The following is a 24,270-nucleotide window of genomic DNA, read 5'->3' on the forward strand; positions in this document are numbered from 1 at the left end:
AGTGTTAAATATAAGGTGAAACTTTATGCTGTGGATATTTCTTCAGGTGGAAGCACAACAAAGATCAAATCTAAGTCCCGCAAGATTGAAGAATTCACTATAAGCCACTATTATGTAGCAGTTAAATTAAAACAACATCCTTCTGTCCCTATTTTGGGGCCTGGACACTGTGGAAATGACAGCTCTGTGGGGTCAGCTCCCTCCTCAGCTAAGTTACGGTGACGGTTTTGTTGGGCAGGATAATTCTACCCTCGCCTAAAACATGACACATGACTTTAAGATGTACAGGGGTGACAACTGATGAGAAACTTCTGTTGATTTCCATGGGAGGACAGGGTTGTGAAAGGAAATTATTCTCTCAAATTTTAGAGTGAAAAATAAAAGCCGGAGCCTTTTTTGCCATTTAACAGTAGTTTTTCTTTTTTTTAATAAAGTCATTATAAATATGTACAAAGAGTCTCAACATATGAAATTCCTTTTACAAAAGAGAGAAGCCACATCCAACTATAAACAGGAGATTTTGAATTTGTATCAACGGTAAGCATAGGCTTTGCTCTTGCTTTTATGAGGGTGGAAACTTGCACAGTGACTCTGCAAGAGTTTACATCCAAATAGTACTAAATCAGTAATGTGCAAGGAATTGTGTATTCACTGCATTTCATCAATTTTGTTCTGTTAGAAATGCATCTAACAGAAATGCATCTGGGAGCAGACTGGAAATTTTTCAGATGTCCTAAGGATTTAAGATGATGGGGAGATTTCTTCTTGCAATAAAACTGCAGTCTTCAAATTGTTTGGAAAGTTTATGCTGTGAATATCCATGAAAACTAAATCCCATTGTAGTTAGGTGGCATCTGTAACGAATAATGCATGGAGATTGACAGTTCAATACCCAGAAGCTTTCAGTGAATATTTGTCAAGCTCCAAAGTCACTTTCTGTAAATATTTAAAAACTTGTGAAATTCAAGTACTCAAGTATTTATGCAGAGTGAACGCTGAAGAAGCGTGATTGGAGTTAAGTGAAAATTCACTCTTGTTTTCAAATAAATATCGTCAGAAAAAATATTCACCTTTTTTTTCTATTTTGTAGTTTTCAATTTATCTTGCAGATGGGGAATGCAAATTCTGTACCTTTGGAAATGTCAGCTTTTTCCCACAACTGCTAAGGGCAGAGCTGTTGTTTGGAAGACCCGAATTTGGGAGTGCATTTGGAGTACATACTGATGGAGATTCTTTTTATGCAGGTGGAACGTGGTTCAAGCCAGTAGGATAGGCAGAGGGAAGAAGCACAGAAGCGTCTTATGCCAGGGACAGGAATAAACCTGTACCATGAGCAAAGATAGATAGCCCTCTGAATTAAAAGGCCTTGCACATTCAGACCAGCACGGAATTAGAAGAGCAAGGTAGAAGTGACTTGCAAGGATTCCTCTCCTCCATTCAGACCATTACTTTCCTAAGATCAAGTCCTACATTATGTATACTTCCCTAGGCTTTTGGATTTTGAGTTCATGTGGCCAGTGTCTCCTAACCTGTTGTACTGAGAGAGACGAACAAGTTTAACTCAGCATACAGAAAGCAGTGAACTTTCACAGTGTTACATTGAGGCAGAGAATGAGGCTGAATTTTTGAAGTTTGGATTCAAAATAATTTGCTGTAAGAACAGTTGCTAAGATATTGTTCAACCTGTTGTGGAGGTAGAATATAGCCCAGAAGTTTTGACATGCCTACAAAAAATGTGGGTTTCAGTGGGAGCCACGGTTAGTTTGTTACATACACCCAGGCTTCTGTTACGATCATGGACAGCTGTTTTCTCAAAACCATTTGTAGAAAAATTAAAAATATGTATTAAGGTAGATGTGTTATCCTGTCCTCACCATTAGCCATTTTGTACATGGTCCGGCAGAATTTCAGAAAGGAAGGATCTCCTTTGGTTTTGCTTCCCCTTTCTCCACTGCCTCCCAGAGGGAGATTCTCCTCTGCCTGTTCAACCTCTGAGGGCTTTGGCAATAGCAGTATTGAACAAATTGTTTCATCTTACGAGGCAGCAGGGGAAGTGCCTGGTGCCAAGGTGTTTGTGGACACAGAATCTGCACCAGTTTAACTAAATCTGCTTCTAATCATTTCCAGTAGGAGATACGGCTTCTGCTTTTGCAGTGAAGTTATAATTTTAGCATGGTATAGAAACAAAACAAATTCTCAAATCAGATTAAACTGATTTAACAAGTGTTTCTGATTTAAGTGAATTGCTTTAGTAATGGGCTTAGCTAAATTAGGATAATTTCTGCATGCCTACATGCTCTAAAACAGAAGCACGATGGGTTTCTCATTCCTCATCACTGGCAACTCATTGATTTGGGTGATTTGCTCTATGTTTTTATTGGGTGATGCTTGTCCTAGGCACATGAAAGTGTGCCACGGGAGGCACTGCTGTTCCTGTACAACATAAGAGGTAGAACTGGTCCCATTCCATATTTTCTTACCTACTTAAAATAATTCTAAGAAGGAATCTGGAATCAATAGGCTAAATTCTGTCCTGGGTGTAACGCAGCTGTCTGTAGTCAGACAGTGGTGATATCCTAGAATTAATGTGGCCAAGTGGCTTCTTTTAACAGTCAGGGGAGAGGAACTGATTAGTAGTCCACGCTGTACTGCTTTTTTAACTTGAAATATGAAATTCCAATATGTGATAGGAGCTATCTTGGTGGAGTGCTGCTTTAAAAATTAATAAAGACTTTCCTCACAGCCACATTATGCGGTGTTCTGTATAGACTATGATCTCATAACCTCCTCCTCTGGCTTGCACACGCACCGTCTGCTGAAACCTAAGATGAGGTCTTTTTTTTCATTTAGAGAGCACTCCCCAGTCTTCACCGAGGCACAACTGCGAAGCTAATCAAAATCAATGACTTCTTGGCTGCTGTAAAAAAAAAAAAAAAAAGAGGAGAGAGAAAGAGAGGAACTGTGCTGGTTTCCTACCCATTAGGAAGGTACAGAAACCCCCCACCACCTCACACAGCTGTTGCGATGCAGCATGAACAGCACTAGGGGAGTATACAGCATGCTTTCTTTTCTAGTACAAACATCAACCAGGGTTAAATCAGGTATTTTAAAAAGGATAAAAACACCCCTTTTCAAAAAATGGAGGCATTCAAGAATAGCAATTATACCAGAAAATGTAAGGCTTTGACAAATACATACCCTCTATTAAGTAATTCCATTTATGTACAGTGAATGCTAGCTATAAAGTGCTGGTAAGCTGTTTCTCTAGCAAAGCTTGCTTGACCCAGCAACTAACAGATGAAAGTCTCCAAAAGTTAACCCTTGGTTCACATCAAACATCCCATTTAGAACTATAAAAGTGAAGCAAATCAGGATTAAAGCAGGATCTGGGGTCTGTTCCTGCTCTTGTTTATACTTGGGAAGCACCATAGATATGGTTCTTGTTTCATGAGAGTAACAACAGGCAGCATGCCTCCTGCCATTTGGGCGGAATGCTGGGAACAACCAAGGAAGAGACTGATTCCCTGGGAGTTCTGTTCCGTTTTGTTTGGTTTTGGTTTGGTTCTGTTGCTTGTTTTTCAGAAAAGCTTGTCCATGGTGAGTTAGGACTCAGGGAGATTAGCCAATCACTTTGTGCTGAGGTTGGTCACTGATTTAAGGGGCTTTCCCAAAGGGGTAAGAACAGAACTTTCTTTTTCTTTCCTTTGCTGTGTGCTGTAGTGTTTCAGGGGAACTGCCTCTTTGGGAAAAAATGCTGCAAGAAGTCTCAAGGCTACAAGCCCAAAGAGCCAGCATGGCAGGAAAAACCAGTGGCAGTGCAAACCGTATGCACAGAAGATGCAAGGGAAAAGTAATGCACATTCCAGGTGAGTAGTTTATTAAACATTCAGATCTCAGGAGCTAATAGTAATTGTTAAGGGCGAGGGAATGTGGGAGAGCCCTCACACTTGCACTGAGAAATGTAAGCTAGCTCCTCTGTTGGCTGCGTTGTCAAAAGGCTGCCTCTGTGTATGTGGGGTACACACACAGGGTGAGAGAAGGGGTAAAGGGAAGGCCCCCTGCAGGTTATGTGTCCTCTATAGCAAAGTTGTGCATCCAGTCTTCCCAATCAATTATTTTCTGTTCAAATTTGACTATTGTGCAATACAGGAACACACGAGTTCACTTCCTTGTTTTAGTGATTTGCAGAAGATTGTATTTTTAAGACTATGCCTGATCCAGCAGTCACTAATCCAGCACTTGCAACCCTGCTGAAATCAGCTGAGGCTCCTCCATTTGCCAGAAGAATTCTTGTTTTGATCAGAGACTGAGCCAGGAAGGCATACAGGATGCCTAGTATTAGTGAGCATCAGGCCAAAAATGGTAGAAAAACGTTTTATCAGTGGATGTAGTCCCTGTGGTTCTGAGGCCATCCAAACTCTATCAATAGACAAAATACACTTAGCTACATGATCCCTCCCACCACTGCACATAAAATAAAGTAGGGCAAGGTTATTCATTAGCAACAATTTGCTCTTTCAGCGTAGCCCTTTCTGCTGTTTGTGAATTGACTTGGATCAATAATTCCCATGAATATGTGTGCAGGTGCCCAAAACACATTGGTGAATATTTGATAAAGAGAGAATTTAGCTTTTAGATTGCTTAGAAACATTTCTCCTGCGGTAGTGAAAAACGCAAAGTTTGACTGGGTCATAGCAACTGCTCGGTTTGTTCCTTGATTGGGCAGGAGTTAGAAAGTATTTTTAAAAGACAAGGAGCCAAGCTTTGGAAACTAGAATCTTGACATCCCTTTATGCCTTTGAAAATTCACCCCTGCCATGTGAAGGTTAATTTTGTGCTGCAAATATCTGAAGCCAGGAAGAATGTTTCTAAAAAATGCGCCTAAGAATTACCGTAAATAGCTTCTGGAAGGTATCCTGAATCTGATAGGTAGTTTTGGCTGCAAGAACAAAAGTGCTCAGTACTAGGCTGGGAAAAGCCTCTTGACTTCTAAGGACAAGTTCTCCTATTATCCTCTAGCCTCTCGATTAGTCTAGATATAGTTCTTTTCTATAGGTCTTTTCTTCAAATCCTGGTTAACAGGATTTGAGACCACTTGAGTCATCACCCAGGAGAACACTCAGCTCCAGAGCCGTGTAAGATTCTGCATTAGCAGATCTGACATGTACACTGCAGTGACAGGAGCTGGTGTGTCTTTGCCACCTCAGTGAATGCTGCTTCCCAAGCTCAGAACTGACAAAAGAAAAAGAACTGCCCCAAAGAAAATTAGTTTTGTGAAGTTCTGGGCTAGATTACTTTTTTTGTCTTAATTTATGCAGAGGTTGAAAGAAAGAAAAAAAAAATAGCACCTTCTTGAACAAGTATTATTTTTTGCTATTTTGTGTATAAATATCAATAACCAAAATAGATTTCTCCTTGTCCCATGTTTCAGAACATCTTCTTGGGGAAACTGTAGCACCACAAAGAGGCAGTTTAGCCCCAGACAAATAGTACATGTAGCACCAGAGAAACAAAAGTCTTAAGAAAAGCTTATCTCACCTGGTGCTATAGCGCTTAATATATACACACACAAACTGTCTGTTGTCCAAGCTGCTAAGCACCTCTTCCTCCGCCACCAAGGCTAGAACGTGCCCACTTTGCAGCGAGTTTGGTCAAGGTATTATTTAACTCTGGATGTACAGATAATTTTTCATCCTGCTGCATTGAAAGGGACATTTATGTCACCACAAACAAGGTGCAGTGGAGAAAATGCTAGCATTACAGCAAGGACATCACTAATCTTTTGACTCAGACTGCAGGAGCACGAATGCTCAGACCACCATCATCTACAAGGAATGTTGCTTACGTTCTCGACAAGGCATGCACGTTTTAACGTATGCATACAGGAGGGTTTACATTCTTCTATATATAAGCATGTATGTGTCTCTGTTTTGCTGCTGGGCCCTTGAACAGCTCCTTCAGTGCAAATCCTTCTTCACGTTGCCCAAAGCACTTCCAACATCTTCCACTTCTTTCTTTATCTCCACTCTTCACAGCTGCTGCTCAGGCTCTGGATTCCCTGTAGGAAAAGGGGAAACAATTTCTCCAAGGGCACAGGGTTTCCTCCAGCCTAAGAAAGCAAAAGAATTGTGTTTGGTTTTAATTATATTGATGCATTGGTTACAATAAAAGCTTCTTTTAAATTTATGCTTGAACCCTCCTGCTAAATTTACTGACTAGAAGAGGTATATAATTTATGGGGAAGATGGTTTTGTGGTTCAACACAAGAGATGATGCCTTCATCTGCGCTGCTGCAGGAGTTCTGGTGAGCTCTCACTTTGTGAGGCTCATTCTTTTGGGCGATCCATCTTCATTTACATCACGTTAACAAAAATGTTAACTTTTAGGGAAGCCATTAATTTCGTTCCAGGTAGGCAATGGGGTGCACTGAGTATCACAAGAGACTGGAAGAACTCGCTCGCTCCCGGTTCTGCCACTGATTAGATTTGTGGCCTTGGGCAAACCACTTCTTGCAGTTGCTGCTGTAAAATGAGGGCAGTAATAACTTATTTGCCTCATAGGTGGGCTGCAAGCCTTAATTAATAAAGTGCTCAGAGAAAGGCACCCATCTAAGTGCAAATTAGCAGGAGAGGTGCCCAAGGGGCATCTACTGTGAAATTCCCATTTCCTGCATTTATACCTAGGTTTGTTGATACCAGCATTTGCTGGGGCAGATCCCAACTTTCAGGCCGTGTCGTCTAGCTTGCAGAGACTGTGGCAAGGAGCGATCTTACAGAAACCTCAGCGGAGAAATCTCCGCTGGCCTTCGGGATGAGGTGATTTCAGCCAGGCGGGAGGAGGGAGGGGGGAGCAGCTGACTCTGCGACTGCATCAGCCATGAAGTCAGAGCGTAATTAGGGCTGGCAAACAGCTTGGGGGCAGATTCGGATCAGCGTTAATGTAAACCCAGATGTAAACCCAGAGTCACTTCCCTTCCTTCTGTAGTACTGCTCCGCTTATGCCGTTGCAGAGGTTATCACGATACAGCAGCACTGCCCCTGAGATGAGCTGAAACCTCTTCAGTGAAGGAAGTGGGCAAAACCCGTTACTGCAACAGGCTCCGAGTAACCTAGAACGTCCCTGGATCAGCCTCCTAAGATTTATCCCTATCTGCTTTATCCCAGGTACTGCCAGCTGCCCAGGCTGCTGCTGTGCACAGGATGTAGCAAGTACAACCTCTCCCGCTCTGTTTATGGCTTTTGCTTTCTAGTTTTGAGGCAGCTAAAGCAACAGTGAAAATAGCGTGAAGGACAAAAGCCAGAATGAATCATCTAGACTCGAAGCACATTTTCACTTGTCTTGCTGTGATCAAGGCTACCAGCTAGCCACACGGTTTTTACGGCTTCTGTATCTGCATGTGCACAGACTTCACACACACACCCACTCTGGAAGTACTGGAGACAGTTTTTCTTTTTGTTTTTTTTTATTCTTTGCAAAGCTACTTATTTTTTTTTGGCAGTAGGTAAATGGGAAAGGTGTTTACTACGTGAGGAAGTGTGAACATGATAATACCGGCTACACAGAAACAGCCCACGGAGCACAGTCTGTCAATAAACAGCCGCCAATAAATAGCCCAAAAGTTGACTCGTGTCCCCGTCTGGCCCCTTGGCCTGGCTGCCTGAAGTCACGCACCTTCCTGCTGCCCAGGCTCCCACACACATCCCGCTGGCATCTCAGCCTGGCCTCCCACACCGCACAGCCAGGTCGCAGCCGACGCTGAGCACAGACAGACAGACAGACAGACAGAGCCACGGCTCTCTCTAGCCTTCTGACGTTTCACAAGGAGGAGATTCTCGGCACCTACATTTCTCGCCGGGTGTCTTTATAGAGAGGTCTCCAAAATTAAGCACATGGGCTGGGGTGGGAAGGGCAGGCACAACCTGAGCTGACTGTAGGGTGCTGAGAAGGGCTGGCGATGCTGAGGAAGAGCCCGTGATGTCATTGCTTAAAGAGGTGAAATATTTACTCAGGTTACCTCTGTGTAAAGGCTTTAGGATTTGACTCAATGATTTCTTCCAAAGCAAAGCTCTTAATCCTTATTTATAGTTTCTCCTGTGGTAGCACTTCCAAATGCCAGCTATGAACCCCTGCCCTGGCCTGCAACAGATCATCCACGGTGTCAGAAGGTTTTACAAACGGTCTCGCTCTGTCACTTAACATACAGAAAATCTTTAAAAACCCGTAAAAGTTGATAAATCCTAGAACATCTTGAACTCCGAGTGATAAATCTGCTCTGGGGCAGGCAGAGAGCTCAGCGCGATGTTTATGCATCTCACAAGCCCTCTTTCTGAGAGCTTAAATGGCTCTTAAGTTCTGCATCGGCCTCGTGCTGGCCTTCTGCATAAAGGTGAATTTCATAGAAAGAATAAAAGAGAACCCCAGAATCCTGGCCTTCAGCCCGCCTTTCAATAAAGCAATTTTGAATATCCTAGGCTGTGTTAAAGCCATTTCTGGGTGCATATTGGCTGCATTGCCAGTATCTGACTCATTAATGGAATATACTTTGAGCCAAATTCTGATCTCATTTACGGCACTGTAAATCCAGGGCAACCCAATTGACTTCAGTGGAGTTACTCCAAATTTCCCACAATAGGCACTCAGCAGATAGATCAAAATTTGGTACTTCGGGTCTGAAAAAGGCTCAGGAAAGCCAAACTACATCCTACTTGTAATACTGGGATGGATAGTAAGTTGAGAAGAGTGCCAGCGTATTCACTCTGTAGAGCTGCTGAAAATTTGTTTATGTTAGGTGTCATTCGTACAGCGTTGAAACTTTCTTGGGGATTGTCCACTATTACAGACAAATTTCATTTATTCCTGAAAGAAAAGGAATTACAGCTGACTTCCTAAAAGAAAAATTATTGAGAACAAGGATTGTCTATTGAGAACAAGGATTGAAAACATGATAAAGAAAATAAAAATCATCTGCTTTGAAATTTTTCATGGTAGCTAACGTTCCCTTTGGTGATGCATCCCGCTCTTCCTGGTCACCTGAGGAGATGCAGCCTCTGCTCAGAAAGTTGCTCTTACTCGTTTCATCTCTTAAACAATAAGTTGTGAGATGACAAATCATGTTGGCCGATATTTGTAAAACCATCTCAGCCAGCCTCGATACACCCCACTGCTATTAATAATTTGGACATCTAGGCTTCTCAATTATTTTGAACTCTCCAGCCTTAAATTCCACAATTTTATCACACAGCCCGCTAAGGTGGTGTTTATGGAAAAAGAAAGCTCGAAAGGTGCTCTTCTCTGGGATGCTGCGTAGGTTGGGCATGAAACAACCCAGGCAGGGGGTCCCTGGTCTGATCTCAGCACTTCTTTAACTAATCTTCATTCAGAGGCACGACGCAGCGCCGCGGTTGGGTACCACCTGCACAAAGCCATAGGAAAACCTGAGCTCGTGTCCCCTAAAGCAGTTGGCGAAAGGAGTTCTGCTCACTGCTAACGTGCCAGCATGTCACTTCTTGATCTAAACGGCTTACACAGGCAATTCAGCTGGCACCCGTTCCACTCCTAATAAACAAAATAACAGTTATGAGTATATTTAAAGAAAAAAAAATATCCAAGGGCTTGGGAAAGCTGGAGGTAGAGACAAAGCTCTTGCTTCCTCGTGCAGCAGAAGGTTAATGAGGAAACAAGGGCTGGGCAAGAGCCCTGTCAAATTCCCCAGCAGCCTGCATCCATGTACACTCACACTTCATTAGCATCTCTGTGGGAGACAGAAGGGTAACTTGGAAGACAAAAAAAAAAAGAAAAAAAAAACAATTAGGAGGGGGCTCCAGAGGTAAGAGGAAAGAAGAGCAGATCTACTAGAGAAGAACTCGAAGAACGGTGCGACTGGGAGGTCTTAGTACGGGAAGATCTAGGAAGCCAGAGAGGGTAAAGAAATACGTGGGGGCTCACCTCTTCCCACGGAGGAGTGGGCTGCCTGGCCACAGCCTGCACGGGGAGAGGCATTTCTGGACAGCCGCTTATTTTTGAAAACTCTCGCTGCTTGTTCAGCGTGAAAGTTCACGCGTAAGGTTTTCCTTGCACAATTTAACTGGGGCAAGGGGTGAGGGGGCCCTGTGGGATTTGTGAGCAGGACGCTTGCCAGTAGGACGAGCAGGCTCCCTCGCCCCCCTCGCTTTGCAGGAGGACAAACAGCGCTCGGCTCTTTGTGTCAGGGAGGCAGACAGGGTGCGACACGCTGGATGTTTGTCCTCGTGCAAAGCCGCAGCTCGCTGCTGAGCCAGCCGGCTTCCCCCTGTATTAGCAGCACTGCCTCTGGTCCTTAATTTTCTCTGCACTCCTGCACAGCTCAGTGTGACATCTCCAGAAATCTTATCAACCCAATTTTAATACAGATAATTAACTGCACTGAGACTTTGGACAGAGCGGCTCTGCGTGAACCTAGCAGCAAACAGCGGGGGGAATTACTGGCAACGCAGTGGGCGCAGAACCAGGCTGGCGAGGCTGGCAGGGACATGTAGGGTTTGATTTTAATACACTGCCACTTCTGAACTAATAGAGCAAAATACAAGTGACATCCCATGCCAAACTGGCACATGACAACTATACTTCATGCCCTGGCTGGATGTTTGAAGGTGATGTCAGATTATATATTATAAAACTGCCATTTGCAAAGCATTCATCCCCAAATCCCAGGCATGGTCCACAGATACACAAGTCGGTGACATGCAGCAGCTTAATCCCGCTGCCAGTGGCACCATCACCTGGGGGCTGTGCGAGCAGAGGTTCCCCAGCACACAGGATTATTTCCTGAGCGCACAGCTGCGTAAAGCCACAAGGAGCTGCGGGAACAACCACCAACCCTCTCCCTCCGAAACAGTCTGCGCGCTCCCAGCAGTCGGCACAAACACTGTTACTGCTTGAAAAAGCAGGAGGGGAGCTCAAGTCGTTAGCCAAGCCGAAAGTGGCCCTTTCCCCTAACTAACTTCTCTATTCCTCCTGTGGCCACTAGATTGCAAGCCAAATGCTGACTCGGCAGTGCGCTTATTAGGTGCACAAGTTACTCTCCTTGTGTGAGCCATTCTAAAATCCCAGGACCACAAGTGCTCCGAGCCTGGACTTTCCATCCTGTTGCAGAACAAAGTTATTATCACCACACGGTGTCTCTGAGGATGCCCTAAAAATACCTGTTTTGTTCAGAAATACTCTGCTGAGTTAATAACACGCTGCTGTCTCATCACATCTCTTCTAAATCTAACCCATCCTCACTTGGGCGCTGCGACGCTGCAGATGATCAGCTGTCTCCACCGGAGCGAGCAAAGCGCTATCCAGGAAGACTACTAATGAAAATAAAAAGGCAAAAATAACACAGAAACTGAGCTGCAGAGGATATATTTATTACTCTGGGGTTGCACTGTGTTTCCATCTGCAGCTTGGTCACTTGTGCCTAGAAGCTTGCCGGGAGTCGGACAGGTCTGCCCGCTGTGCACAGGGCAGCCACGAGACTTATTCTTACCCTCCCACCCCTGCCTGCTGTATCCCCGAGACTGCTTCACGTCGCACACAAGGACCTCTGCAGAGACTGACATTTGTATTTGCGTCCATGAAGCCCCAGAGCACTTGGAGGTGGCTCAGCACGTCCTGTCTGCGGCAGCCTTTGAAGCTGCGAGGAAGGGCTGTGCATGCCGAAGGAGCCTCGGCTGCGCTGAGGATAACGCTTTGCTCCTCCACAGCGTCTTCACCAAAGCGCCCTACCAGCAACTGGTTAGCGCTGGGCCCGAAGTGCAGAAAGCCAGACAGAGGTGAGGGCTCCACAGCACGAAATCAGGGGAAAAAAATCATCTGCCTAACCACAGCTACGCAAACCTTCACAGAAACTTAAAATCCAAACAGCCTCGGCCCCGTGGGCTTGCCGGGAAGTCCCGGCTGCGTGTGCGCAGATCCACGGGGCCAGGCGCAGGCGGCTCTGCCAGCCCTTCTCACCTGGCACCTCTCTGCGTGGGATCAATTCCCAGCCTGGGCAGGGAATTCCCCAGGCTGGTAAGAAAGAAAAGGCCACTTGAGACATTAGGTAAGGGAGATCGAGACGCTAGATAAGGGAGATCGCTGCAGTTCCCCTCGGATTTCAACTTTTTTTGAGCACAAACAAGCGAGACGGGTGGGTTTGACTCCAAACACTACAACCATGCTTGCCACAAAGTGATGGGAAGGGAAGGCAGAGCCCACGGCCCCACTCCCAACCGCTGCCCCACACCGCTGGCACTACTTTGATTACCGAAAATAAATAAAGACTGGGTTTGTTTTCAAAGAAATCTTTGCAAGCAGCTGAAGCCGCTGACAGCCAGAGGAGCTGTGGCTCAGCCCGACAGACAACAACCAGCCCCGTGCACACGCACGCAGTGCACACAAGCACTCCTGCTGGAAATCCTTACTTTTAAACTCTCCGGATAACCACACTTTTCCCCACGTTATAGACATTTCCGACTACATTTCATGCACCTAAAAAGCACACAAGACATTTTGCAGTGTAAGTAAAGCCCTGACTCCTGCCAGACGAGGTCTGGCCCACGAGCACAAACAGCCCAGCTAAGACTAACTGTAGGCGGTCGGCCACAGCACTGGTGGCATTATTTGGCCGCTTTATTTTAGGGTCTTGTCTAAGTCCTACCTGAGCTGGTGGAATACGACACCAGGGGGCATTCGGAGCTGTAATGTAAAGCACCCGAAATGAGCCCCTGCTCCTCATGTCTGCGGGGGCACTCCAGAGCCCCCCAGTTGCCCCGGGGCTGCACCTGACAGTTTATGGTACCTGGGACCAGCTCCCCGCATCCCTGTGGGATCCCCGGGGCTCCCAGGGCTGAGGGTGCAGAGCTGTCCCCACCAGCCCAGGGACGTGACGAGGGTTACGGGACCAGGCACCTCCTGTCTCCCTGCTGGTTTGCTCGGTGGCTCCAGGGCACAGAGGGGGCTCTGGGAACCAGCAGGAACTGCACTCAAACGCTTTTTTCCCTGGCTTGTGGCTTGGGACTCCCCTTGGGGAAAGCCTCCAGCACCGGGCAAGGCGTTAACCAAAACACAGAGCCAGGGGGAGCCGGGCAGAGCCCCGCACTGCCCCTCTGGGTGGTCCTGCAAGGAAACCCCAGCACCCAGGGACCTCAGTGGTGGGTGTCCTGCAGCACCTGTGGCTCTAAAGCCCAGAGGGGATGGCAGGACACGGGGAAGTTCACCCACTCACAAGTGGGCTGGGGGCTCCCAGGTACGGGGCAGGAGGCTGCAAGCATCCTCCGTGCCCCTGGGCCAGCAGTCGGGGTGGTGTGGGACCTGCTCCGATCCCCGCCGGGATCTCAGTGCGGGCGCAGGGACAAAACCGGCCAGCGAGAGCACGGGGGGGCTGGTGGGGGAGGCACGGGGCTGGAAGCTGTGAAAGTTTGGGGAAGGGGAAAGGGGTCGTTTGGGGACTGCTGGGACAGGGGAACGGGGGGGGGGAGAGGAGAGAGGGGAAAGAGGGATGAGGGGAGAAAGGGGAGAGGTGAGAAAGGGAAGAGAGGGACGGGGAGGGAGGAAAGAGGGGAGAGAGGAGTGAGGGCAGAGAGGGATGAGAGGGACGGGGAGAGAGGGACGAGGGGAGAAGGGAGCGGAGGAGATCGCTACCACCACCGCCGGTCCCCGCAGCCCGGGGCTCCGTGCGCTGCCGGGGCCGCGCTCAGCCGCCGCAGCCGGTACCGCGGACAGCGCGCCGGGCCGTGCCGTGCGGGGCCGGACCTCCCGTGCCAAACAGTGCCGTCCCCATCCCATCCCCATCATCATCCCATCCCGGCCCCGTCTCCATCCCATCCCCATCATCATCATCATCCCATCCCCATCCCGAGCCCGTCTCCATCCCCATCCCCATCCCATCCCCATCATCATCCCATCCCTATACCCATCCCAAAACTGTCTCCATCCCACCCCCATCCCCATCCCTATCCCATCCCACCCCCGTCTCCATCCCAACACCGTCTCCATCCCCATCCCTATCCCATCCCAGCCCCGTCCCCGTCCCCATCATCATCCCAACCCCGTCTCCATCCCACCCCCAACCCCATCCCCATCCCACCCCCGTGTCCATCCCATCCCCATCATCATCCCATGCCTATACCCATCCCAGCCCCGTCCCCATCCCCTTGCCATCCCCATCATCACCCTATCTCCATCCCCATCCTATCCCAACCCCGTCTCCATCCCCATCCCGTCCCCATCCCCATCCCGTCCCCATCCCAGCCCCGTCCCCATCCCGTCCCCGTCCCCCCCCCCAACCCCCCCACCCCCACCGCGTCCCCCCACCTGCTTGCGCCTCCCGCCTGCTCCCCCCGCTCCGTCCGGCGGGGCCCCGGCTGCCCTCTCTCAGGGGCTCCTCCCGCGGATCAGCCAGGCCAGCGCGGCGGCGGGCGGCAGGGCGCACAGCAGCCACACGACGGCGGCCAGGCTGCGGCGGCGGCGGGCGGCCGAGGGGCCCCCTCCCCGCGCCTTGCGGCGCTCGGCCCGCTGCTGCAGCCCATCGGCCAGGCGGCGCAGGCGGGCGGCCACCAGGCGGGCGGCGGCCGAGGGCCGCTCGGCGCGGCCGGGGCCGCAGGGGCAGGGCGCGGGGGGGCCGCCGTGCAGCGCGCACGGGCACATGGCGGGGCCGCCGCTCGGCGCCGAGTGCCGCGGGAGTGTGCGGAGGGAGGGGAAGGGAGAGGGAGGGGAGGGGAAGGGGGAAGGCAGGGGGGAGGGGGAGGGGGGGGAGGGCCGGGGGGGGTTACATCATCCCCCGCGGGGCGGCGCTCGGATGGGGGGAGAGGGGGGGAGGGGGGGGGAGGGGGGGGGGGCGCGAGGGGGTAGCGGGGGGGGTATGGGGGGGCAGGGAGGGATGGGGGGCAGAGGAGGAGGGGGGGGGTCAGAGGGAATTAAGGGATTAGGGGACCAGAGTGGGGTGTGGGGACAGCGAGGGACGGGGGGCAGAGAGGGATGGGGGGCAGAGGAGGACGGGGGGGTCAGAGGGAATTGAGGGATGGGGGGACAGAGTGGGGTGTGGGGACAGCGAGGGGCAGGGGGCAGAGGGAATTGACGGATGGGGGGGCAGAATGGGATGGGGGGGCAGGGAGGGAGAGAGAGGGCAGTGGGAATTGAGGGACAGGGGGGCAGAGTGGGATGGGGGGGACAGACAGGGACAGGGGGCAGAGAGAATTGAGGGATGGGGGGGCAGAGTGGGATGGGGGGACAGACACAGAATGGGATGGGGAAGGGAGAGAGGGATGGGGGGCAGAGAGGGAATTGAGGGATGGGGGGGCAGAATGGGATGGGGGTACAGTGAGTGACAGGGGGGCCGAGGAGGATGGGGGGGGTCAGAGAGGGACGGGGGGGTCAGAGGGAATTGAGGGATGGGGGGACACAGTGGGGTGTGGGGACAGCGAGGGACAGGGGGCAGAGAGGGATGGGGGGACAGACAGGGACAGGGGGGCAGGGGGAATTGGGGGATGGGGGGACCACAGTGGGATGGGGGGGGCAGAATGGGACAGGGAGGGAGAGGGAGGGCAGTGGGAATTGAGGGACAGGGGGCAGAGTGGGATGGGGGGCAGAGCCAGAATGGGATGGGGAGGGGAGAGAGGGATGGGGGCAGAGAGGGAACTGAGGGATGGGGGGGGCAGAATGGGATGGGGGGACAGTGAGGGACAGGGGGACAGAGAGAATCAAGGGATGGGGAGACCAGAGTGGGGTGGGGGACAGAGAGGGACAGGGGGACAGAGGAGACAAAATGGGATGGGGAGAGCAGAGAGGGACAGGGGGCAGAGAGGTATGGGGGGCAGAGAAGGACAGAGGGGGCAGAGAGAACTGAGGGATGGGGGGCCAGAGTGGGACGGGGGGCAGAGAGGGATGAGGGGGCAGAGGAAATTGAAGGATGGGGGGGGGGGAAGAGATGGGGGAGCATCGGGAATTGAGGGACGGGGGCACAAAGAGAATTGAGGGATGAAGGAGACAGAATGGGATGGGGAAGGCAGAGAGGGAATTGAGGGACGTGGGTGCAGAGTGGGATGGGGGAAAAGAGGGATAGGGGGCAGAGTGGGATGAGGGGGCAGAGAAGACTGGGGGTGCAGAGAGGGAATCGAGGGGCAGAGGGGACCGAACGGGATGGGGGTCAGAGTGGTAGCTGAGGGATGGAGGAGACAGAATGGGATGGGGAGGGCTGAAAGGGACAGGGAGCAGAGAGGGACGGGGTGCCAGCGAGAGTTGAGGGACGGGGCAGCAGAGTGGGACTGGGGGCAAAAAGAGGGGTGGGGGGCAGAGAGGGAATTGAAGGACAAGGGGGACAGAGTGGGATGGGGAGTAGAGTGGTAATTGAGGGACGGGAAAAGCAGAGTGTGTGGGGGGGTGGCAGAGAGGGATGGGGCAGATGAGAATTGAGGGACAGGGTGGCAGAAGGGGGCACGGGGCAGAGAGGGGCGGGGAGCAGAGGGGGAATTGCACGAAGGGGGCAGAATGGGATGGGGAGGGCAGAGAAGGATGGGGCAGAGAGGGAATTGAGGGACGGGGCGAGCAGAATGGGATAGGGGGTAGAGTGGTAATTGGGGAACAGCGGAAACAGTGGGATGGGGAGGGCAGAGAGGGAATTGAGGGGCGGGGGGGGACAGAGTGGGATGAGGACACTGGGAGGGACAACGGCTGTGGGGGGAGCGGGCAGGAAGGGAGGGATGGAGGGGAGCTGAAGGACGGCGGGGTCATTGCGGGATGGGGGGGCAGCGTGAGGACAGAGGGACAGCACGGGGATGGGTTGGACACTGTAGGGGTTCAGGGGCAGTGTTTGTGTAGTGGGACATTCAGGGACCTGGGGACAGTGCAGGAGTTTCCTGAGACAGTGCGGCAATGGCAAGGACAGCAGGGGGGGATTACACAGGGCTGGAGGGGATTTCATCACCCGGAGCATTACTGATTCTGACCACAGTTTGTGTGGCTGAGGAGGAGCATGCACGGCGTCCCCAGCCGCCCCCAGGGACTGACCAGGGGGATGCGGAGCCCCCCAGCCGTCAGCGCACAGGAGCTGGGCTCGGGGCCCCCGGCAGGACACCCCATATCACATCAGCTGTGGGGACAGCAGCGGGGGCTCCCTGCAGCTCCCCATGGGCAGCAATTTCCCTATAGGGGCCCATTTCCCTGCTGCTCGGCAGGGAGGCTGCTGCCACCCCCTCGGCAGAGTACCAGAAGACCAGGGGTCTGTGGAGACCCTCCCGGGGGTTTTCTTCCCAGCCTGTCCTCCCTGGAGCTGCCCCGTGCCCTGCTGCAGGGGCACCTCTTGCTCTGCCGTCCCTCTGTCGTGGGGCTCCCCAGGTCAGAATCTGCACCCCACAGAGATCCTCCTCCAAGTCCAACTGGGAGTTTTATAGGCAAAAATCTTTTTTTTTCGGTGAAGGGTGGGTGTCTAAATACAGCATTTCCAGGATGAGGTAATCCACAGGAAAAAAAAAAAAACGGAACTCAAATGCCCCTCTGCTTGTGTTGATTACCTTTAAGCTGCTCCTCTGGACTTGCTGAAGCAACAGCAGCACCTTGGCCGATGTTTCAGCAGCTGGTCTTAGCTGTCACCTGAATTGTCTTCAAGCAAAGCAGGCTGATATCAGGGAGACTTGGGTGGACGTTGTCTCCTCCCTGAACACCCTTTCCTCCACAAACTGTCACAAAAGTCTCATGCTGGTGGGGTGTGAAGGCGGCCGAAGCCTCCCAGCTGCAGGTCTGTGCTGACTAATGTGTCGGACCGCAGCGTGGAGTGCTGAATTCACCGCCCCACAGGAGCGAGCACGACCTCAGACACCGAAGGGAATCTAAGGGGCACGGGGCGTCTGGTGAAACCTTAGCCAGCGGCACGGGTGGGAGAAGCGGGTGGCGTGGAGGCAGCGCAAAGCTCCCTGTGAGACCCCCTGTGAGAACCCGTGAGTCCCCTGTGAGACTCCTTTCAGCCCCTGTGAGACCCCTGTGAGACCCTGAGAGAGCCCTGGGAGCCCCCGTGAGACCCACAGAGACCCCTGCGAGCCCCTGTGAGACCCCAGCGAGCCCCAGTAAGACCCTGTGAGACCCCCGTAAGACCCTTTCAGACCCCTGCAAGCCCCGTGAGACCCTGTGAGACCCCCGCGAGCCCTCTGCGAGACCCCTATGAGCCCCCTGAGACCCCCTTGAGCCCCCGTGAGACTCCTTGAACCCCCTGAGCGACCCCTTGAGCCCCCTGTGAGCCCCCTCACGCCTTGCCCCTCGGCCTCGCACCCTCCCTCACGCCCACAAAATGGCGGCGCCCCTCAGCCCGCTCCCAGCCCCGGCCCCGGCGGCTCAGCCCGGCGGCGGCCGCCCCCCGGAGCCCCGCTCCCGCCGCCCCCGGCCGCGTCCCCCCGGCTCTGCGGGAACGACCCCGGCCGCCCCAAAACGGCGGCGGCGGCGGTAGGAACCATGGCGCTGCGGAACGGGCGGGCGCGGGGGGCGGTTTCCGCGCCGGGCCGGCGGGAGGCTGGGCCGGGCCGGCCCCGCCGCCATGGCCGGGGGCTCGGCGGAGCTGGAGCTGTTCCGCCGCCGCTGGCGGGAGGAGCTGGCGGGGGGCGGCAAGCGGCGGCGCAGGGAGGCGGCCGAGCCCGGCGGGGGGGAGCCGAGGGAAGCCGGGGAGCCGGGGGAGCCGAGGGAACCGGGCTACCTGGTGCTGGCCCGCGGCCTGCTGGATGGCGGCGAAGCCCCGGCCCGCCGCAGCCCTCCGCCCGCCCGCCCCGCCGAGGAGGCCGCGGGGGACGGAGGCGGGGACGGCGACGACCTGCTGGGGCAGCTCATCCGCGACCTGGTAGGACGGGGACAGCCGCGGCCCGGCCGGGGCTGAGGGGAGGCGGCGGGGGGAGAGCTCCAGGAGGGACCCCCGCGGGTCCGCCGGCTGTGGGGTCGGCCCCTGAAGGGTCGGGGGCTCGCTCTCAGCTCTCCCGAGTTTGCCTTGCAGCCTTTGAGGCGGTATCGGGGCGTTTTCTTCGATTAAAATAAGGTTGTGTTGTGCTTTTTTTTGCTTATTCAAGCTGTCTGACGCGGGAGCTGTAATGAAGGCTGTCCTGCCCTGTGACGCTGCAGCGTAGTAGGAAAACAAGTATGGATGCTTTACGTCGAGGAGTTAATTGGGAAATAGTTTTAAATACAGTTCTGAACCAGTTAAAAGTTATTTTGGTAAATCCTCTAAATGCAATAGAGATTTTATTTACAGAGTAGAAAAACTAGGGGGGAAACCCATTTTCTTGCTGCTCGCTAACCTAACTGTGACTAATTACTCTTTGCTTAAAAAAAAATTAAAAGGAACAGATTAAATTTCTGTCTGCAAGGCACAAATTAATCCATTTAAAGAATTAGCGCTCCATTAGTACACAGGAGCCCAAATCTGTCTCAGAGGGGATGGCAGTATTTGAGTTTTGGATTCATTCCAGTAGACTTGGAGTCGGGCTGATGCTGCCTTAACGTTACCGCTCGGCGAGCGCCGCGCTAGTAACGGGCTGCAGGGGTTTTTGGGGTGTAGGAAGGGACAACCTGGATCTCTCCCTAGCATTGAGATTGCTTTAGGATGGAGTTGGTGTGAGCTTGTGCTTTGTCACAAGCACTGTGCTTACAGTTTGACTATAAGCACTCCTACAAGTCAGCTTAAAAATCCGTATAGCTGCTTTTTTCTTTCTTTTTTTTTTTTTTTTTTTTACTTTTCCATGAAGGAGCTGTCAGCCTTGAGTGCTGTGCCTACACCGGCCTGTCTGTAGGCAGCCTGGATCCAATGATATCTTTTGGTACGTGCAGCCAGAGCAGGTTCTGCTGGTTGGAAGCGAGTCAACTCCAATTTGGAAGCAGTACGTTCGTAGTGGTGCTGTGCCCGGGCTCATACGCCTAGAGCTAATAAGCCTTGCCGAATGGCTCATCTTATTTGTTTGGGCAGCGCGTTGCTCCAAAACGGTTGTGTGGCTCCTGGACCCGGGCTGGTTCGCATCTGGCCAGCTCGGGGTCTGCCTGCGTGTGGCCGTGGAAATGCACTCGTAGAGCCCCTTTATTTATTTAATACTGCTTGGTGTCCCATTTGGAAATAGGTCCAGTTTAAACCACGTGAAAACAGTGTTTGTGGAAATCCACAGCGGGGAGTGGAGCCAGCGGTCCTCGTTTGGAGGGCGTCGAGAAGGAAGGGAGAGGAGAAGGGGCCGTTTGTGTAGGAGGCTGTTGTGTGAGAAGGGATGGGAGCAGGAGGGTTGGCTGCAGGTCTGACTTCAAGTAACTACAGAACAAGTGCAAGGTTCCAGTGTTTATTATAGACAGCGGGAGTCTTGCTAAAAAGGCCTAATGGGAACTTTGCCCATCTTTGTGCTGTCCACACACCTGTCTCTAGTGTGGAAAAAGCTTTACATTAGCATCTTTCACTTTATTTTACAATAGTTTCCTTGTGTAATTGTACTGTAAATAAACCTATTATTGCCAGTTTATTGGCACTGCAAAGAATCTAGGATTAAACGAGCGAGGAGCTGTTATAGAAGATAACTACTTTAAAAAAGTTACAAAGGTATCAGGGCTAGAGAAGCACTAAGAAGCAGAACACGGTCCTGATTTGGAGTCTGCCTGACTTTCTGGTAGCAGACAGCGGAGGGTGATGAGAACAGTTGGGAGTTCTGGCACACCTGAGAGGCAGGACATGGACACCAGGAAAAAAACCACCGGAGCATACAACTTCAGAGTGACTTATGGAAATGCTTACAATGGGCTGATTTTGCTCTCTCTGTGTTAGATAGTATAGAAAAATTGGAGTCTCCAGACAGAAATGCAGGAGAGGACAAATCTTGATGCAGCAATCGCAAGATTTAATAATGAGGTAGTTAAGGAAAAAAGCCCCTCTAGGGCATGTATGTTGTATTTAGTTATTTGGGTAAGTGATGGATTCTTTGGTGTAGAAGTGTTTTTGTGATAATTAGTTAAAGCAGCAGCTCTCTCAACACATTTCCTATTAAAAATGAAATTGATGTTCCTGATGAAGGACAGAAACAGACAGTAATGTCATCTCCATTCAGTTTTAAAATCAAAACGGTAGTTCGTTTTCCATCATCTGTTTCTGGTCTTTTTGACTCTGAAACCTCAGAGAAATAGTATTATTAGAAAGTCAAGACAAGTTCTGTGCCATCTGACAACAGACAAGCCTTGCAGTCCTCTTTGATTTGCTTTTTAGCTCCAGTTAGCAATATGACTCCCATTTACCTAATACAATTCAGGGAGAAGAGGGAGTAGCTCGAATATCTTCATGCCAGCATGATCTGTCTGATGTTGCGCCGTTATGGGATGGAGAGGGAGAATTACTTCTGCCTTTATTATGGAAGTGATGGCTCCGAGTACGAGTAGACAATCTCCTTTCTTAATACCATGGTAACTTTTAGTGGTATCTAGTTGTGCAATAAAGAATCTTAGCAGATTTTTTTTTTTCTTTTCAGAATGAAATAAATGAGGTTCCTTTCTTTGACGTCCAGCTGCCTTATGAACTGGCATTGAAGATCTTTCAGTACCTGGGCAAGGCTGAATTGGGAAGGTGTGCTCAGGTAAGCACCGCTGGCCGTTTGCTTCCCTTATTCCTCACAGAATGGGCAGACGTTCAAGCAACAGTCAGGCACTTTGATGCAAGGAAGGTGTGGGTTAGCCCTAGTGGCTCAGCTGATTGCACTTTTGGAAATGCTTCCAAAACTGCTTACTGAAAAGCAGTCATAACCGAGCTAGATTTATGGCCTCCAGTCGAGTATAGTTAGCCAAAACATTTGTGACTTGCACGTAAGTGAAACCTTAACATTTAAAAGAAATGCTTCCAAAGATCTTTTGATTCAAGCCAATGTAGCCAGAAGCAAATGACTGTCTTGCTGTAATATTTAGAGCTTAGCACTTTACAGTGAGAAGGGAATGGCAACAAAGCTGCTTCCCCCACGTTTTAGTGTGAGGCTTGAGCCATGGAAAGCTGACGAGTATTGTAGAGAAAAGTGGAGTAGCAACTTTTTGTCTTTAGATAACTTCATGTAAGGCTAATTCCTGATCCTCCCCTAGTCTATGTTATTCTCTGGCAATGCTTTAAGATAATGCTTTTAGAAGTCTGTTCTCAGATGCAGTTCTTGCATTGTTGTAAACTGCTTCTCTCTTCACGTGGCCTTACTGCCATACACACAACGTGCACGTGTTTATACTTAGGACTGCTCAGCCCATGTTACTGAGTCTCTGCCTCCTTTCTCCACACACTGAATGATGAACCTCCTCTCTGAACGAGTCTCCAAAGCAAACTTAATCAGCACGGGCTGATTACCCTGTGAAATAGAGTAGAATGTTGTGGATATGCGTTGCCAACTTCTCCCATGATCGCTGTTTAGTGTTTCCGGCTGGTGTTTATTGAACTGTGATGTGCAAAGCACGTCTTGCAACATTGCAAAATCCAATCAGAATGGTTCTTTGTGTTATACTCGAGGTATTCCCAGGACTGTTTGTAAGATACAGAAATGTTACTGTGTAAAAACTGAGAAGTGACAGGGGACATCTGTAGTGGATGGTAAACTAGACACAAATATTAACCAAATTGCACACGCTTTGAAATTAAAATGGGATTTTACCCTTCAGTATGAGTAAGTCATGGTTTTAAATAGTTACAGGTCTTTATTCCTTTAGTCTTCGACTTGCTCGTGCCTTTTAGGATTGCAGACTGGCAGAAGAGAAATACTCTTGCCAGGCTTCTGTTGCAGAGGTGAAAAAAAATCTCTAGAATTATTTTTGGTGCTGTCTAGAAGAAGAAAAAGCTTTCAGATATGCTTGAGTTTGTGCTGTTTGACATAGAGAGGTACAACCTGTAAAGGCCACATTCCGCAAAAAGGGGCAGGATTGCATTTTTGGAGTGGATTACTTTAAGGTTATTCTCTCTCTCTTTTTCTTTCTCTCAGGCATGATCAGGTTACCTCATGGCATAGTAAAAGATTGGCTGCTGAGGGGCTGCTCCTTTTTTCTGCACTTGAGCTGCGTTTGATTTCTCTCTCTCACGTTTGTTTTTAACTTGAACCTGCTCTCATAAGATGTGTTTAATACTTAGGAAATTTTCCACGTTTCTCATTTGCCTTCTAAGGCTGAGTCAGTTGGACCTAAGTGGCAGCTGACAGGTAGCTGAGCAAATGCCTGGTGTTTTACAAGGTTTTCCGAATGAGATGAATATCCAATGCTTTTAGTGCGGAGCTAGCTTCTTTTTATGTGTTTAAATAAAAAGCAAAGCAATAAAAATAAATACCATTTTCATTTTTCTCTTGGTGAGTTTGTTTTTGAAGGGGGGGGGGGGTGAAGTCCTCTTCTGTTAAATGGAAAGCCCTGCTGCTTTACGGTGTTGTCGTAGAAAGGGTTTTTTTATTAAAGCGCCCTGGGATTTTAGTGAAATTGGGCCAGTTAGTGGAATTGGCATCATGAACTATGTGAGTGCCTTCGGAGAAAACCTGTTTGCTTAGTTCTTTATGCCAAATTGGTAACCGACTAACAGTAAAGTAGCCCGACTGCGGAGTGTTTTTGAGATTTAACCACACCACAGACTGCTCTGGACAACTTTAATTTCACCCTGATATTTCCCTCTCCTCCTCTTCCCCGCAGCTTTTCTTTGATTTTTGGAATTAGTGCCATAAAACACAAGCTATCCGTATGGCACTTGAAATACTAAAGCCATGTGCAGCCCGTAAATTAATGGTGTCACCGGTTCCTGAGCTCTGGTGGGTTCGCAGTAGCTGTGTGATATTCGGTAGTATCCAGCAGACCAGTCCCAGCAGGTATCCCCTATATACAGTTGGAGGAAAAAGGTGTCTGGGACTTAATGTCTCAGCAGAGCAGCACCACTTCTTTTCCCCAGCTTTGTGCTGCCCCTACAGACTAGTAAGAGCACCTTTTGATTTCTCTTCTGACCACTGGAGGAAGGATCCATGCTGTGAGCTGCTGTTCTGTGACTTCTGCAACGAGGATTTGAGAACAGCCTCTCCTTCCTCGTGGTCGTGATGTAGAGGAAAAAGGAAAACAATCACTGGGGTCACTACGAGCATGACACACTGAAACGCACCAGAACCCCTTGTGGTATTTGGGGCTGATGCTGTAGGCATCTGGGCTTGAATTCACTCGTGGCCTTAGGATGTGACCTTCAAACTGCCAGCTTTGTGGTAAGGTGACATGTTCCATCTGGGAAGTTCTTTGTGTTCTTACAGCTGTGCTACTGCTTTCTAGTAAATACCAAAAGCTACGTAAATG

General features: G+C 50.5%; 2 protein-coding genes and 1 long non-coding RNA gene across 3 annotated transcripts in view; 2 read left to right on the plus strand and 1 right to left on the minus strand.

Annotated features, from left to right (window-relative positions):
• Positions 1-2,921: 2,921 nt before the first annotated feature.
• On the minus strand, positions 2,922-18,197 carry LOC310883253. The gene is made up of 2 exons (XR_014573405.1): positions 17,511-18,197; positions 2,922-6,109 (listed from the first exon to the last, which is right to left on the minus strand). It is a non-coding gene; the product is annotated as an uncharacterized lncRNA (long non-coding RNA).
• LOC310883735 (uncharacterized protein) lies at positions 3,743-17,449 on the plus strand (the record flags this gene model as incomplete). The annotated part of the gene is made up of 4 exons (XM_083804549.1): positions 3,743-3,866; positions 7,164-14,024; positions 14,401-14,686; positions 17,417-17,449. The coding sequence occupies exons 2-4, from the start codon at positions 12,796-12,798 to the stop codon at positions 17,447-17,449; spliced, it is 1,548 nt and encodes a 515-aa protein (XP_083660675.1). The 5' UTR covers positions 3,743-3,866; positions 7,164-12,795.
• A 289-nt stretch (positions 18,198-18,486) lies between the features above and the next one.
• The window catches only part of FBXW8 (F-box and WD repeat domain containing 8), a 51,691-nt gene continuing 45,907 nt past the window's right edge, over positions 18,487-24,270 (plus strand). Inside the window, exons 1-2 of the mRNA XM_083804051.1 lie at positions 18,487-18,820; positions 21,465-21,569. Coding sequence (XP_083660177.1) covers positions 18,524-18,820; positions 21,465-21,569 — 402 coding nt within the window. The 5' untranslated portion in view covers positions 18,487-18,523. The remainder of the gene's footprint in view (positions 18,821-21,464; positions 21,570-24,270) is intronic.

Source organism: Anser anser (assembly GCF_964211835.1).
Source record: "Anser anser genome assembly, chromosome: 18".
Classification (NCBI taxonomy): Eukaryota; Metazoa; Chordata; class Aves; order Anseriformes; family Anatidae; genus Anser; species Anser anser.